This window comes from Portunus trituberculatus, chromosome 12 (genome assembly GCF_017591435.1).
Source record: "Portunus trituberculatus isolate SZX2019 chromosome 12, ASM1759143v1, whole genome shotgun sequence".
NCBI classification, from domain to species: domain Eukaryota; kingdom Metazoa; phylum Arthropoda; class Malacostraca; order Decapoda; family Portunidae; genus Portunus; species Portunus trituberculatus.
Window position 1 is genome coordinate 232,501 of NC_059266.1, and position 17,500 is coordinate 250,000.

The 17,500-nt window shown below is 40.1% G+C and overlaps 2 protein-coding genes, 1 long non-coding RNA gene and 2 other non-coding genes across 7 annotated transcripts in view; 2 read left to right on the plus strand and 3 right to left on the minus strand.

Annotated features, from left to right (window-relative positions):
* The window catches only part of LOC123502895 (carbonic anhydrase 2-like), a 22,983-nt gene extending 21,005 nt beyond the window's left edge, over positions 1-1,978 (minus strand). Inside the window, exons 1-2 of the mRNA XM_045252186.1 lie at positions 1,931-1,978; positions 1,623-1,764 (exon numbers count right to left, since the gene is read on the minus strand). Of these exons, the coding sequence (XP_045108121.1) occupies positions 1,623-1,764; positions 1,931-1,963 (175 nt within the window). The 5' untranslated portion in view covers positions 1,964-1,978. The remainder of the gene's footprint in view (positions 1-1,622; positions 1,765-1,930) is intronic.
* LOC123502896 overlaps positions 1-9,116 on the minus strand; it is a 30,545-nt gene extending 21,429 nt beyond the window's left edge. The window contains exon 1 of the long non-coding RNA XR_006674257.1: positions 9,064-9,116. This is a non-coding gene — a long non-coding RNA (uncharacterized LOC123502896). The remainder of the gene's footprint in view (positions 1-9,063) is intronic.
* A 2,271-nt stretch (positions 9,117-11,387) lies between these two features.
* Positions 11,388-11,461, minus strand: Trnan-guu. The gene has a single exon. It is a non-coding gene; the product is annotated as a tRNA-Asn (tRNA).
* Positions 11,462-11,745: 284 nt separating this feature from the next.
* Positions 11,746-11,819, plus strand: Trnan-guu. Its single transcript has one exon. It is a non-coding gene; the product is annotated as a tRNA-Asn (tRNA).
* Positions 11,820-13,808: 1,989 nt separating this feature from the next.
* LOC123502897 overlaps positions 13,809-17,500 on the plus strand; it is a 25,042-nt gene continuing 21,350 nt past the window's right edge. Inside the window, exons 1-2 of one of the 3 annotated variants that reach the window (XR_006674259.1) lie at positions 13,809-13,958; positions 17,329-17,500. The exon at positions 17,329-17,500 is cut by the window's right edge and continues 305 nt beyond it. The gene's annotated coding sequence lies outside the window, so the exon portion shown is untranslated. The remainder of the gene's footprint in view (positions 13,959-17,328) is intronic. The other 2 variants (XM_045252187.1, XR_006674258.1) reach the window with 2 other exon arrangements.

A 17,500-nucleotide genomic window follows, 5' to 3' on the forward strand; every position in this document is an offset into this window, starting at 1 on the left:
TGTTATGAGTAATATACGTATGTGAAGTCATGCAGCTATGAATCACAACAACAACAACATCAACAACAATAACGACGACAACAACAACAACATCAACAACAACAAATAGGGACATAGATGGAAACAAATCAACAAATGAATGAAATGAAGCAAAATAGAATAAAAATAGAAAAACAGAGAAAGCCGAGAATAGAAGTAGGAAAAATAACAGGAATAAGAGAGAAAGAGAAAGAGAAAAAGAAAAAAAATATACAAAACGAATGAAATATTACTAAATGTCAACAGAAAAGTGAGTTTGCGTGTGTGTGTGTGTGTGTGTGTTTGTTTATCTCTCTCTCTCTCTCTCTCTCTCTCTCTCTCTCTCTCTCTCTCTCTCTCTTCGTGATGTATCAATTTTCGGAGGAAATGAATAAGTGGAAGCCATTAGAGAGAGAGAGAGAGAGAGAGAGAGAGAGAGAGAGAGAGAGAGAGAGAGAGAGAGAGAGAGAGAGAGAGCAGGCGTAATAAGAAATGACTGATAGCACCCATTATTTAGTGACACGAGAGAGAGAGAGAGAGAGAGAGAGAGAGAGAGAGAGAGAGAGAGAGAGGCCAAAGTTGTAAACAAACCATATAAACAAGGAAAGTGTAAATGAACAAATGAAACAAACCTTCACACACACACACACACACACACACACACACACACACACACACACACACACACACACACACACGCTGACTGTACAGAAATTTGCCGTCTGTCTCTCATTACCCTTACCGCCCTGACAAGAGAGAGAGAGAGAGAGAGAGAGAGAGAGAGAGAGAGAGAGAGAGAAAAGGTACAAGAATTTCCTATTTTTATTTCTTGATCTTTTCTTCTTTGCGTGTCTTTTCTCTGCCTCACTTACATTTTCTTTTCTTTCTTTTTTTCACTGGTATTTCTTATTTTCTTGTTCAATTTTTTCTTTTTTCTTTTCACTATCACCGTCGCTACTACTACTACTACTACTACTACTACTACTACTTACGTGTTGAAATGTGTGTGCTTTCCTACTGTTTCTGGTTTTCCTTCGTTTTCTTCCCTGTTCTCTCCTTCGTTTTCTTTCTTCCTGCTTCTCTTTCTATCTTCCCTTCCTCCTTCATCTCCTCCACGTTATCTTATCTCTTCCTCTCTTAACGCATCTCATATCCTCCTCCTCCTCCTCCTTTTTTCTTCCTATCTTCTCTATCTCATTTCCTTCCTCACAAACACTTGTATAACCCCATTAAATGTCGTAAACAAAAGTACACCTTTTTCTTACAATTATCACTGGTAACACACACACACACACACACACACACACACACACACACACACACACACACACACAGTTAATCCAAATATCATTACATTTATTAGTTTTTCCAGCATATATTTAATTTCCCACGTTAAAATAATCTAGACGTGAAAAAAAGAGAAGAATAGACATTAAAACCTCAAGATTAGCCAGCAGAAAGGTCTCTCCTGACCTGACCTGACCTTGGCTGGGCTCACTGGAGCACCTGACCTAAGAATGTACTGTCTCTGTGTACTTTCACCTCCGCCTCTCCTATCCCGGCCCCGGTGAAGGATAGCGAGTAGTGGATGGGCGTTCACTTACCATTTGCCTTTGCGTATCCCCAGCCGACCATGATGAGATGTAGCGAGTGACGTGTTCCTTCACTGATACTTTGTGACACACTGCCTGGCTCTCTGGCTCTCCCTCTTCTTAAAAGCCGCGCGGTGCCTCTCGTTGCCGGCGACTGGAAAAAAGACGAATTTCCAAATTTTCATTCATTTCCAATTAAAAAACGTGTAAACAGACTCCAAAAACTTTAAATTATACACAGATCATATTTCGGTACGGTAAAAGTCGAGATAAGTGGCGTTGTGGGTGACTTTAGTACGGGATTTTGGCAATTGTCGTACGCCAGGCAGGCAGACAACAGGAGCAGCTGACATTGAAAAAAGCTCTTGTTGCTGACACTTCTAATACCGCTGTAAGGTGATTGGCGCTCTTATCTATTCACTACCGCACTCTTTACGTAAGTACTGAATGGCTGGTTGATTTGTGAGTAAGATGGATGCAATTACTGAGAGAGAGAGAGAGAGAGAGAGAGAGAGAGAGAGAGATCTGTATTCTGAAAAGCTTTGTTCTCATCTCGACCGTTCTCAGAGGCCACAGAGATGATTAGGTAGGTCCATCATGTGTTACTTCATCTAGAGAGAGAGAGAGAGAGAGAGAGAGAGAGAGAGAGAGATATTGGAAGATTGCGTCATGGAAAGAGATGACTAACGCAAAAATACCCAAACATTATCAACTTAACTTAATTTTTTGTTTATTTTGTCCCGTAAGAGCAACAGGAAATCCTTCTTAGAATAAACTAAGGTTGGACAGTGCGTGTGAGTGTGCGTGCGCGCGGGAACTTTGTGGGTCTTCCCAAGTCTAAGAGAGAGAGAGAGAAAAAAAGTTATGCAATTTGATTTCAATGCAAGAACCTTTGTGTCATGGAAAATGATGGAGCGAAAACAGGAGAGAATAAAAGATGATGGAGGGATTGTGAAGGTGAAAGAGGAGGAGGAGGAGGAGGAGGGTGGATGTGGAGGAAGAAAAGAAGAAATAAGAGGATTACTACCGTTTGACTTCGTATGATCCTAAAAGAAGAAGAGGAAGAAAAAGAGGGAATAAGAAGAAATAGGAACAAGATTATGAATTCTACACTTCACTTCACTTCAGAAGAAGAAGAAGAAGAAGAAGAAGAAAAGAAAAAAAAGAAGAAAAATACGAAGAAGAGCAAGAAGGAAAAGTTAAATAATCTCTTTTTCCTCGAATGAAAGAAGGAAAAAAAACAAGAAATTGATATAAATCATCTTTTATTCTTTACTCGAGCGACAAAAAATCAAGAAATAGAAATAGATATACGTGTTTGTCCTCGAATGAAGAGAAGAAAAGAAAAAAGAGGGCAAGAATTTCCTCTTCCTTTTTCTCCTCAACGCACATCAAAGAAATATCCCCAAAGAGATCCTTAAAAATACCCAAAACTACAAAAATCTCCCCAAACAATATGGAAATAACATTAATCTCAACACACACCAAGAAATATCCCTAGAAAAGCCTAAAGCTACTCTGAAACTTCCCTAGACTGATAGAAAGAAGAGATTTTAATACACCAAGAATTATCACTAGAAAACTCCAAAAAAAACTCTCTTAGAATAAATGTAAATAAGGAAAATCATAACACAAATCAAGAAATATTCCTAGTAAAATCTCTAATGCCACATAAAAACTTCCCTATACTACATTCAAATAAGAACAAATTTTAACACACCTCAAGAAATATCCCTAAAAAATCTCTGAAACCACCCCAAAAAATTCTTCTTCATCTTCTTGAAAAACTTCCCTAGATACACAGGAGACGAGACTGAGGGAACGTGACATAAGTTCAATGTATCTTTGAACTTTATGCCTTGCTGTTGCCTCAGTTGGATGACCAGGGCAAAGAAAATGAGATCTGTCTGAACTTACCTTGCAGTATGAGTCATTTGTGCTTTGTAATGGCACGTAATTAGGTCGTAGAGTTAATTAAAGTGTTCATTATAAAAAAAAGTGCAAAAAGTGTGCTTGTATTGGTGCATATGAAAGGTGTGTGTGTGTGTGTGTGTGTGTGGTTAGGTTAGGTTAGGTTAGGTTTAGTTTAGTTTAGTTAGGTCAAGTTAGGTTAGGTTAGATTGAGTTAGTTTCGGTGTGTGTTTGTGTGTATGCATGTGTCTGTGGGCGCGTCTCTCTGTGTAGGTATGCAATATTTCGTAAACTTGCAAAACACACTAAGTATTTCATTTTATTTTTATTTTTTTTCGGTCTAAGTCTTGTGACCTTTTAATCCCTACTTGTTCCTGCCACACACGCCTGATTGGCCAACAGGGGCAAGGCGGGTCACTCTGGCCTTACCTGCAGAGACGAGAGGCGGGGAGAGACAAGAGTTACGGAGATATGTGAGTGAATGCGTGAGTGCGTGAGTAAATGAGTGCGTAGGTGTGTGTGAGTGAGTGCTTGAGTGAGTGAGTGAGTGCGTGAATGAGTGAGTGAGTGAGTGCGTGAGTGAGTTGATAAATTGGTTACATAATTAATTGATCTAGTTCATGCATAGTTAATCTGTAATAGATTTATCATAATTAATTCATTCAGAAAATTTCTTGTAGTAGTAGTAGTAGTAGTAGTAGTAGTAGTAGTAGTAGTAGTAGTAGTAGTAGTAGTAGTAGTAGTAGTAGTAGTAGTAGTAGTAGTTGTTGTTGTTGTTGTACGAAAGAGAGAGAGAGAGAGAGAGAGAGAGAGAGAGAGAGAGAGAGAGAGAGAGAGAGAGAGAGAGATACATACACACATACCTACATACATACAGACAGACAAACTCTCAAGTACCGGTAGAGATCGAGATAGAGATAAGGACACGCTTTCAAGTAATGCCCTTTATCAAAACATTCCATCTTTTTAGGCATTACACTCACCTTGTGCTTCTGTGTCCTAATCTGAAGGAATGTGTGTGTGTGTGTGTGTGTGTGTGTGTGTGTGTGTGTGTGTGTGTGTGTGTGTGTGTGTGTTATCGGCCATTTGTGATAAGCCAAGGTTCAAATAACAAATTAGGACAGAAGGGGTGTATTGGTGGAAGGGAGAGGTCGGTCTTAATGGGATGAAGACAGGATAGGGAGGGAAGATAAGGGATGGGGGGGTGAAGGGAATTGGGATATCTGGATGGGGTGAAGACGGGATGACTGATAGTGAGGGAGGATAAAGAAGAATATGGAAGTATAAAGTGATACCAAGAAGGCCAATCCTGCTTTCATTCTTCTCTTCTCTATTTCATTCACTATCTCATTCACACTTCCAAACGTACAGGGAGTCAACACATCCACACTTACTTTCAAGCATAGACAATCTCTCCTCTTCCTTCCTCAGTAAACAACAACAGGGACGGAAAATGCTGGAGAACACAAAGCAACACACACAGGGCAGCTCTCTTGTTGACTAGCACACGGCAACTCCCAGACCACACCAGTAAGTCACCACACAACTCCCAAACCACACCACTAAGTCACCACACGGCAACATCACTCACCTGGGAGACAGAAGAGAGAGGAATTATGGGGTGAAGTGAAGGAGTGCAGGTGTGTGGGGGTGAAGGGAAAAGGTGGATGTGTGGATGGGGGTGATGGGGAGAGAGTTTATAAGGAAGGGTGTAGGGGTGTCACGGTGAAGGAAATGGAAGGTATCCTGAAGGGGTGATGGGGTGAATGAGGAAGGGGAAGAGATGGATGAAGGAGAGTAGATGTGAAGAGAAGGGGTGTGTATGTGGATGGGGTGAATAGAGAACGGGGTGTAGATTTATAGAGATGCAGGGAAGCGGTGTATCTTGATGGGGTGAAATGGAATGAAGGGGTGTAGACGTGTAGAGAGGAATGCAAGGAGGTGTAAGTCTGTAGGGTGTCCGGGTGGGGTGAAGGGGGATGATGGGGGTGTAGTGTGTAGGTGTGCAGGGAAGGGGGTGTATCTGGATGGGGAGGGGAGAATGATGAGATTGCATGTTGGCAGTAAAGATGTAACTGGTTTTGCGTTGAATTTTCTTGTTTTTTGTGCTTGTTGTTGTTGTTGTTGTTGTTGTTGTTGTTCTATTCTTGGTTCGTGTTGTTTTGTTTGTTTTGTTCATCTTTTCTTGTTATTATTTTTATTGTTTTCATTGTTTTGTTCTTGTTCATTGTCTTTTTTTCCTTCTTTTCTTCTTCATTTTATTTTCTTTCTTTCTTTCATCATCTTCTTGTTCTTCTTTTCTTGTTCTTGATCTTTTTATTATTATTATTATTATCATTATTATTATTATTATTATTATTATTATTATTATTATTATCATTATCATTTTCATCATCATCATCATCATCATCATCATCATCAGCCTGCCTGCTTAAACGGATGTGTTTTAGTGTGGGTATTTCCGAGGCTCGATCCATTCTCCGAGGCATGAACGTTTGTTTCTCTGTGTTCTTTTTACTTGTTATTATTTTATTATCTTTTCTGTCCTTCCCTCCTTCCTCCTCTCCTTTTCTTCCTCCTTTGCTTCAAACCGGATATCTTTGGTTCGTGCTTGTCCTTGCATGGTTACTCTCTCTCTCTCTCTCTCTCTCTCTCTCTCTCTCTCTCTCTCTCTCTCTCTCTCTCTCTCTCTCTCTCTCTCTCTCTCTCTCTCTCTCTCTCTCTCTCTCTCGTTCTTGGCAGGCTTGTGAATATAAATTGTTGTTGTGTTGTTTTGTTGTTTTGTTGTTTGTTTGAGCCTCATTCAAGAAATCCTAATAGCTTCCTTTGCCCTTGTTAGGCGATTCACCAGCCATCACCAGCATCACAAGAACTCTCCAACAATTACAATAACATGAACCAGAGTCTTGCTACAAATAAGAAATCTGTTGAACTTTAACTAGAAACCCCAATAACATCAACTACACTCCATTAAACTACTACTATTCCTCTTACACCGTCATTGGGATCATTGAACCCCTTCAGTACCATGACGCGTTTCCATATTCATTCTGCTTACTGTTTGGTGGTTTTATACAGCTGTAGAAACTCATGTGTGGGATTGAAATAGTGAGGACTGTGGCCATTAACCTTCTGACCTCATAGACACTTGCTAATGTCAATGAAATGGTCTAATCGTATACATATCTCAAAGTAATAATGTGTCCTAGTATTGAAGGGATTAAGACACTCAGAAACATATTAACCCCTTCAGTACTTTGACACGTTTTCCTGTTTATTCTGCTTTCAATTTGGTGGCTTCACACAGCTTCAGAAACTCATGTGTGGGATTGAAATAGTGAGGACTGTGGCCATTAACCTTCTGACCTCATAGACACTTGCTAATGTCAATAAAATGGTCCAATCGTACTTATATCTCAAAGTAACAATGTGTCCCAGTATTGAAGGGGTTATTGTTGGAGTCATGAATACGGCATTAAGAACCCACCAGTAACATCCACTACAGCTTGTCACACGTTTATTAGTTATCTCAGATCAATCAAATCATGAACTGTAAGTTACTCATATATGTTTACTTCCACTAAAGCCTGTGTAAGTGTGGAATCTTTGTATCTTTGTTTATTTAGCATTACAATTACAGAAACACCCTTGAAAATCTTAATAACATCCACTAGGGCTGTTAAACTCTTCCTACTCTTATCATTCCATCACTAAAAATCATGATAACAGCTTTAAAATCCCAAACAACATCTACTAGAGCCTGTAATGTAAACAGAAGCTTTATTAACCCCTATCACTACCATGCCGCGTTTTCATATTCATTCTGGCTACTATTTAGCGATTCTGTACAGCTTCAGAAACGTATATGACGGATTAAAATAGTAAAGACTCTGGATATTAATCTTCTGACTTCCATAGACCCTTTGTAATGTAAATAAAATCGTGTAATCGTACCCAAATGTCATGGTAAAATGCGTTTCAGTACTGCAGGGGTTAATAACATTCACTATACCCTGGAAAAATTCCTCTTACTCTTATCAGTCTATCAGTAAAAATCATGATAACAACTTCAAAACCTTTCAATAACATCTACTAGAGTCTGTAATATGACCACAACCCTCGTTAAACTCCCACTAGCACCAGAAAAACACCCTTGAGAATCCCAATATCTTCACTCGAGCCTGCAGAACGAGTAATAAATAGCCTTGTAAAACCACTATTGAAATCACTGTAGATAAAAAAAGATACCCTTGAAAACTTCCAATAACTTACAGTAGCGCGTGGCAAATGTTGACCAAATTAAGGAGAGGCGGAAACAACTATTAGTATGCAGTGGCCAAATAATTCAGCCCACGTCCCCCTCACACCGGGCCTTGCTTACTGATCAGCCCCTGTGATAGATGATAGACTGCCTCGCTTGTTGATTTCCTTAGAGTTTCAATAGATAAATCAATTCTTTGGTTAGTGTTAAAGCAAATGCAGAGAAGGAAGGGAAGAGAGAGAGAGAGAGAGAGAGAGAGAGAGAGAGAGAGAGAGAGAGAGAGAGAGAGAGAGAGAGAGAGAGAGAGAGTTACACACCAGTTACACCAGCACTGCAAGTTACGTCAGTTACCAATATTGCAAGTTACACCAGTCACCAATATTTTAAGTTACACACCAGTCACACCAATATTGCAAGTTAAACACCAGTCACCAATACTGCAAGTTACACCAGTCACCAGTATTGCAGGTCTCACGTCACAACACCCAGCTGCACACAAGACCGTCACAGTGCCGCGTCACATTCCACCACCTGTTACGCTTTCAATCCCGCCTCCGTTACGTTAATTATGTGGTTCGTTGTCGTCACATCAGAGAGAGGGCGCAGAGATAAGTTTCGGGGTTAATATCTCTCTCTCTCTCTCTCTCTCTCTCTCTCTCTCTCTCTCTCTCTCTCTCTCTCTCTCTCTCTCTCTCTCTCTCTCTCTCTCTCTCTCTCTCTCATTTCGTGACCTTATTAATCGTTCTGCAGATGAACTTTTATGTCTGAGAGCCAATGACCACACCTGACCTTTGCTTGGCCTGATGGAGACCGAATAACAACTGACCTTATCTCTCTCTCTCTCTCTCTCTCTCTCTCTCTCTGTGGGATTCGCTGTTTCGCCATTGCTTCTAACGTGTTTTTCTTGATTCGAGCCATCCACGCAGCAACGCCTCACTTCACTGTATTAAAGTAGTCCCACTTACTTTCGTGCCTTGCTCTCCCCGTGTCTCAAGTAGCAGTGGTGGTGATAATATTCTTCTCGTATTGGTGGAGGAAGTGGAAGTGATGATAGTATTGGTGGTAGTTGTAGTAGTAGTGGTAGTGGTAGTGGTAGTTTTGTTCTTAATCTTGGTGCATAAAGGAGGAGGAGGAGGAGGAGGAGGAGGAGGATACAGTAGGGGACAAGAAAGTGAAAGAGAAAGAGGAGGAGGAGGAGGAGGAGGAGGAGGAGGAGGAGGAGGAGGAGGAGGAGGAGGAGGAGAGGAAAAAAGAATATGAGTGAGACTGTGACATTAAGACGACACACACACACACACACACACACACACACACACACACACACACACAGGAATCAGGTCAAAGAAAGTTATCATACACACACACACACACACACACACACACACACACACACACACACACACACACACACACACACACACACACACATCAATAACAAATCACTACAAAACATTACAAACTCATTTACTTTTTATCCTTTACTCTCTCTCTCTCTCTCTCTCTCTCTCTCTCTCTCTCTCTCTCTCTCTCTCTCTCTCTTCACTTTACGAGGACAGAAACTCAGCAGGGAAGCGTGACGTGAGAGCGGGACGTGACAGAGGGACGGGATAGTGCTGCAGTGGTGAGAGCGTTACTTGAACACCGCAGCTTCGTGAGTCTTAAGAGTATCAAGAACGAGAGGGAAGTTTTGTCAAGCCTTCAGGAATACGCGAGGAGGAGGAGGAGAAGGAGGAGGAGGAGATGATGATGAAAACGAAGATGATGATGAAAGTTTTGGTAGTTCCTATAAAAATCATGTCTATTTTTCTCGTATCAGAAGAAAATTAACAAGAACGAAAGAAGAAGAAGAAGAAGAAAAGATGGAGAAGAATAGAGAAAAAAATTACCGCGAAAAAAAAATAAGAAAAGCGAAGAAAAATGAAAAGAAGAAAGCTATGACATACCCTGTAAACAAAACACACCCAACTCAAATCAAAAAGAAAAAGAAGAAAGAGAAAAAACGCCACAAACGAGAAGAAAACAGAAAACAACACAACACGTAGAAAAAATAACAAAACTATGACACACAACTAAACCAATCCAACCCCAACCCAACCTAACCCAACCCCAACCCAACCCAACCCCAACCCCAACCTAACCACACCAAACCTGTCCTAACCTAACCTAACTCAACCCAACTCATCTTAACTAACCTAACTCATCCTAACCTAACCTAGCCTAACCCAACCCAACCCAACCTAACCTAGCCAAAGCCAACCTAACCTAACGAAACTCAACCCAACCCAACTTAACCTAACCTAACCTAACCTAACCTTACCCAACCCAACCCAACCCAACCCAACCTAACCCAACCTAACCTAACCTAACCTAGCCAAACCTACCTATACAGTACACACACTTCACATACCTACCCACCCATACCCTTATCTAATCACTCAAACCTCCCCACTGACTCAGCATAACACAGCACAACATAACCCGCCTATCACAAAGTCCGTTCCATTCACCCCACCAGCGCCACGTCACCTCTTCCTTCCCAACACTGTTAGAAGGACTTGTTTAGTGTTGTGTGTTTATATCGGGTTTAATCGTGTATATTTTAGTTCGATTGGCTTTTTTTGAGTATTTGTGCTGTTACATGATACTAGAGAGAGAGAGAGAGAGAGAGAGAGAGAGAGACGTGATATTTTGAGTCATGCATTCAGATCAGGTTCCTTAGACGACTTTCACGCCAATTTATGTCGTGTGTGTGTGTGTGTGTGTGTGTGTGTGTGTGTGTGTAGGACAAGGACGATTGCGGAAAAATTTAATCGTTAGTTTGGTTTTGTGGCTTTGTCATAACTTCTTGGCACTGAGAGAGAGAGAGAGAGAGAGAGAGAGAGTTGGTCGTGTCTAACTATCTAAGTATGTTTTCTTTACGTCTGACACACACACACACACACACACACACACACACACACACACACACACTGCCGATAATGAGCTGTGGTATGGGCTGGGGAGGAGGCAGGGAATGGGGAATGAGTTGGGGGAATGGAGGGGAGGGAGGGGAGGAGGGAAAGTGGTCGGCGTGAGTCCCTGAGTCGGGTGAGTCACTGCAGCACCGTCACTTTCTTCCCCTCATCCTCCCCACCGTCCCTCGCCGACCCTCACTCTGGAACACTACTGCGACGCGCCTCTACCACTCTCAAAAGGCTCTAGTTTGAAGTTGCACGGGATTCCAAGGCTGTATTTGCTGTTCGAGTGGCAGATTAACAAATTCTTACGTTATTTACCTGGAGAAACGCTCTTGACTCTTGAGAACCTGGCAGGTCATCTCTGGCCGTCAACAGTCGTGATGAGAGGGCAGTGTGTCAGACTACAGGTCTTTTTAATATGTTGTACAGGTTTTTAAGTGTGTTTTTGCAGTTCTGGTGAGATAAGAACGAGATTTCTGCATTATAAACGGGAGAAACACTCGTGAGGAACCGGTCAGTCATCTCTGTGGCCTTGAAAGTTGTCGCGGTGAGAGTAGGGCGGCTGACACTGCAGGCCCCACACTCCCTCCCTGCCAAGTTTCGTGACGCTAATTATTGGCTGCCGATAAACTGTTGCTAAAAGAAGGACGCCCCCGGGTGGGCTCGAACCACCAACCTTTCGGTTAACAGCCGAACGCGCTAACCGATTGTGCCACGGAGGCTTGCAGGAGTTGGCCTGGCGGCGTGATGCGGCTCGTGTGTGGCTCCACAGTGACCTGATCTATGTGCAGCTCTCCACACACGCGTCCCTGCACCCTTGCCTCCCTACGCTGCCCTTCTCATCTCTTCTCAGATCTCCTTCCACTCTGCTGTCGCTTTTTCTCCTGTCTATTCACTGTTTTCTCTCCTCAAGTTTCCTTCAGTGGACTTGCATGCAAACTGGACCAAAATTAAATTCATGGAGTAATGTTGAGATTTCAATAGCACAGTTTTGCTTTCCCTGCAAGCCTCCGTGGCACAATTGGTTAGCGCGTTCGGCTGTTAACCGAAAGGTTGGTGGTTCGAGCCCACCCGGGGGCGCAAGTTTTATTTCCGCACCTAAAGGAGGATCTAAAGTTATCTAAAGTTCTCATAAGTTGGTCCCTCCTTTCAACTCGATACAGTCCTGGCACCTTTACCAACATTAACATTCCTGACAGTGGTATTCTGAAACTCTCTGCTCTCTCATCGCGACTATTTTCAGACGCAAAAGATATGTTTAGCCTCGCTCTGAAGAGTCATTCTCCTGTCAAAAGTGTAGAAATCGTGTTCATATGTCACTAGAACCATAAAAACACCTTCAACTAAAGCCTTTTAAATGTAGAGGAGGGCATAGAAGTGTTTCAGAATACAACCTTCTGTGTGTATGTGTGTCTGTGTGTTGAGTGATGCAGGTGTGGGAGGAAGGTGAAAGGGACGTGAGGCGAGGAGGGGAGAGCTTGGGAGACGGAGTGGGGTGGATGGAGGAGGGTGAACAGAGGCAGGGTAAGGAAGGCTACGAAACTACAAACGCTGCGGTGAAGCTGACAGGTACCTCAGCCAGGCTATATCCGTGCACCTGTGTGTGTTCAGGTGGCAAAACACACACACACACACACACACGCGCGCGCGTGTGTGTGTGTGCACTCTCTCTCTCTCTCTCTCTCTCTCTCTCTCTCTCTCTCTCTCTCTCTCTCTCTCTCTCTCATCTTTGTGTCTGCCTCTACATATATCCGTTTTTCCCATCTCTTTCCCTTTTTCTTTATTTTTTTCTTTCTATATTTTCTTTCAAGTGATGTAGTTTCCATTTACAGACAATTCAGGGCTAAGCGTCACATTTTGACACATACATACGCATTTACACGTAGAAATAGACTCGCAGCCACCCCTCTTCCTTTTTCCTCTCCCTATCCCCCATTTTCTTTCTGTCTGACCCAAATCTCGAGGACAGACTGACAAAAACATGATACGATTAACATTACGATTACCGAACGCGCTGCAGTGAGTGATACTTCGCCATTTACCTCATAGTGTCATTTGAATCCCTCTTTTTACACTAAGGTTTTATCATTGCTTCCGTTTTCTCTTTTGCGTGACAAAAGATGAAGGGGAAACTTGTTTAATGCTTCAGTTTATTATTATTATTATTATTATTATTATTATTATTATTATTTTTATTATTATTATTATTATTATTATTATTATTTTTTCATATTACGGGAATTACTCCTTGGTTTCATTTAACTTATATATTTTTGTATGTATGCATATGTATGTGTATGTATTGTTAAGTATATATGTTGTTACTTATGTGTATTTTTATGTATTAAATAGCTTTCCATTTTTTTTTCTCGTGACAAATTATCTGGATAGGTCGATAGATAGATAGATAGATAGATAGATAGAAAGATAGATAGATACGTAGATAGATAGGTAGGTAAGCAAGTAAAAAGGCAGATGAATAGATACATAAATGTAAAATTTTGATATAGATAGATTGTACAGATAAATACACAAATAGATAGATAGGTGCACATGCAGACAGATAGATACACAGATGCATAAACACATAGACAGATAGACAGATAGATATACTCATAAATTCACAGATAGATAGATACTTAAATACATAAACAAACAGATAGACAGATAGATATACACATAAATACAGAAATAGATAGATACACAAATACATAAACATACAGATAGAGAGATAAATATACACATAAATAGAAAGATAGAAACACAAATACACAAACACACATATATACAGATAGATATACACATACATAGAAAGATATATATAGAAGATACATAGACACATAGATAGACAAATAGAAGACAAATATACACATACCGAGATAGATAGATACACAAGATACATAAACACAGATACACATGAATGCAAAGACAAACACACAACTAAGTAAACACAAATAGACAGGTAGACAGATGCATGACTAGATAGAAATAAGCAGATGATAATAATAGCAATCTTATTAGTGAGTGAATCAGAGCAGGAGACGGCGCTACTGAAGGTGACCACTGAGCAGGGAGGGTCAAGAGGCAGACAAGTGAGCATTGAGTGGCCTTTGCGAGGTCACCAACCCCCCCACTTTATCAGGCTAAGGTCACAGAGAGCTCGCTGACCTTATTAACACCTCTTGTACCTGCAACATTAGCATTTACCATAAGAAAAAGGTTTGTGGTCATGAGCTAAACTATAAATTAGGTCCTTTTAAGACTTCCATTGTGTGTGTGTGTGTGTGTGTGTGTGTGTGTGTGTGTTTTAAGTTTATATGTAGAGATGTTAACCCTTTCAGTACTGGGACGCATTCGACTATTTTATTTGTATTAGGAAGGGTCTGTGGAGGTCAGAAGATTAATGGCCAGAGTCTTCACTATTGTAATCCCCACATGGGTTTCTGAAGCTGTATAAAAATCACCAAATAGTAACCAGAATGAATATGAAAGCGCATCCTGGTACTGAAGGGGTTAAGTATGATCATCTTAGTTTTGCTTGAATATTTTATTAAAGTTAGGTCAGTTTATGAATATCACGTTATTTTCCAGAGCTAATAGATAAAAGATCTGTGTAGATTAAAATGTTCAGTTGTTATTTTTCAAAGTTTCTGTGTATACATTATTTTTAAACCTAATTGATAAAATATACGTACTGATTATTGATATATACAGTTGTTATTTTTAGAGTTTTTATTCATTATTTTGAAAACTTCTAACAAATTGAAATAGGTGATTAAATATACAGTTGTTATTTTAAAAGTTTTTTTTATACATTATTTTCAATTCTTGTGATAAATGAAAGATGAATAGATGTGCAGTGGTTATTTCTTTAGAGTCTTTTATTAAGTATTTTGAAATCTAAGAAATTAAAGATAAATATAGATGATTAATACATGCAATGATAATTTCTTGATTTTTTTATATATATATATATATTTTCAAAGCTTCTAACAAATTAAAGATAAATATAGAGGATTAATACATGCAGTGATTATTTTCAAAGCTTCTAATAAATAAACATGTATAGACTATTGAAATACACAGCTGTTATTGTTGATAGTTTTTAATATATGTTCTTAAATCTCATAACAATTAATTGTACATATAGATGAATAATAAATACACATTAGTTATCTCTTAAGAGTTTTTATACATATTTTTAAAGCTTCTAACAAATGAACGATATGTATAGATGATTAAAATACGCAGTTGTTAATTTAATTTTATTTTTTATCTCTATTTTCAATCATATCCGTTAGTCTTGTACATATTTAAAAAGGTGTTTATAGGGAAACGAATCAACTTTTAATATCTTCCAAAATCGACACAAGGCAAGGCTGATTGATAAGGCAATTGAAAATGTATGAAAATATGTAAGAAAAAAAAAAGACGAGAAATAGCAAGATTTTTCAAACAAACAGGAGGAAGAATAATAAAAAGGGGGGGCGTGGCTTGTAGATCAGTTTGAAATATGTGAACCACAAAACTGAAACTAATGTGGAGACTGAAGATGAATGAATAAGTGAATGCAATGAGAATAGATGAATAAATAAATAGATAGATAGATATAGCAGAATAAACAAGGAGAGGAAGACAACAAGGCTTAGTAAAGTTAATTAGACTTAACTATGCCACTAAAGTTACGTGTCTAATTACAACTCTCTCTCTCTCTCTCTCTCTCTCTCTCTCTCTCTCTCATGATAGTAATGATAATGGTAATAATAATAAATGAAATATAACAAATAAAGGAATAAGATTAAATTACGCATCAGAGAGAGAGAGAGAGAGAGAGAGAGAGAGAGATAGCTGTCAAGAGATGCTTTAGTTTTTTACTCTTTTTCTTTATTCTTTTCTTGTAGGAGTGACTGAACGATAATCTCGCGCGCACGAACCTCTGTGTGTGTGTGTGTGTGTGTGTGTGTGTGTGTGTGTGTGCTGAGAGAGAGAGAGAGAGAGAGAGAGAGAGAGAGAGAGAGAGAGGTGTTAGGTCAAGGCCGAGGAAACCTGGTGTAGTTTTTGGAGAGAGAGAGAGAGAGAGAGAGAGAGAGAGTTGCTGACATGGAGACAGGGAGACGGAAAGATGACATGGTAACAAAATGATAAATAAGCACTATCGGTCATTACCCAACTCTCTCTCTCTCTCTCTCTCTCTCTCTCTCTCTCTCTCTCTCTCTCACTTCTGCGTACAATCCCAAGCAAGGAAGATAAAGCACGTTTTTCCTCTCATCTCTTCTCTCCTCTCCTTCCCTCTCCTCTCTTCTCTCCTCTCGTCTTCTATTTTATTTTCTTTCCGTCATCTCTGCTCTCCCTTCCTTTCTATTTTCCTTTTTTACATTTCTTTTCTCTTCATTTTTCTCTTTTGGTCTTTCTTCTTGTTTATTTCTTATTTTCACTTTTCTATGCTCTCCTTTTCTCTTTTCATTCTTCTGTCTATTATTTTTCATTTTCTATATTCTCCCTTCTCCCTTTTCCTCTCTCCTTTTTTCTTCTCTACGCGTCATCCTGTACTAATTTTCTATACTCTCCCTTTTCCCTTTTCTCCTCTTTTTTCCTTCTCTCCTCGTCTTCCTATGCTAATAATCCGTTTCTTTTACTCTCACTCCCTTTTCAAAAACAGGTACATATGGGGCAACACGTCTGCTGCTGCGTGTTCATCCCTTGAGTTCCTTTGTGCTTCTCTCTCTCTCTCTCTCTCTCTCTCTCTCTCTCTCTCTCTCTCTCTCTCTCTCTCTCTCTCTCTCTCTCTCTCTCTCTCTCTCTCTCTCTCTCTCTCTCTCTCTCTTACTACACTGCGGAGAACAAGACTAATTTTGATGCAACACTGAGTCACATTCCTCCTCTCCTCTCGTTTTGTCTTTCCGTATCCAGTGTTGGGTGGGTTGAATTTGGTTTGAGCTGAGTTCGTTTGGGTTGGGTTGGCTGTGTTGCGATGGTCTGAGTTGGTTTGGGTTTGTGTTGAACTGGGTAGGTTTGAGTAGCGTTGGTTTAGGCTGGGTTGGTTGTGTTGGGTTGGACTGGGTTTGTGTTGGTTTAGGTTGGTGTTGGTTTGGGTTGGTCTGGGTTATGTTAGGATTGGTTAGGTTAGGTTAGGTTAGATTAAGTCCTTCAGTATCATGACCCGTTACCATATTTATTCTGCTGACAATTTGGTGATTTTATACAGCTTCAGAAACTTATGTAGGGATTTAAATAGTGAAGACTGTAGCCATTAATCTTCTGACCTCCATAGACCCTTCCTAATATAAATAAAATGGTCTAATCGTACACAAATCTTTAGGTAAAAACGTGTCCCAGTATTGAAGCGGTTAAATTTAGTTTGGTAAAGTTAGGTGAAGTTTTGTAAGATTAAATTAGATATTGTCATTTCTCCTTTCTTCTCTATTCCTCTGCCCTCTCAGTCACCATTTCCCTTTGTCTTCCTCTCCCTTCTTTTCCTGTTCCTTTGTCCTCTCGGTCACCACTTCCCTTTGTCTTCATATGTATTGTAAGTTCACATTTTATATAACATTCCTTTTTATAACAATCACATAACCATTGATATTTACAGATGGATGAAGCATGTCCAAGGTTCAGAAGCTTCGAAACACTGGCAAGACAGTAGATGGTGACACGTGTACACCCCCCACCCTACCCTCCCTCTACCCACGTGACGTCACTCCCTCTAGAAACAGTCAGACACTAAAAGGCGTGTTTTGGTCATCCTGTTTCTTATTGGACGA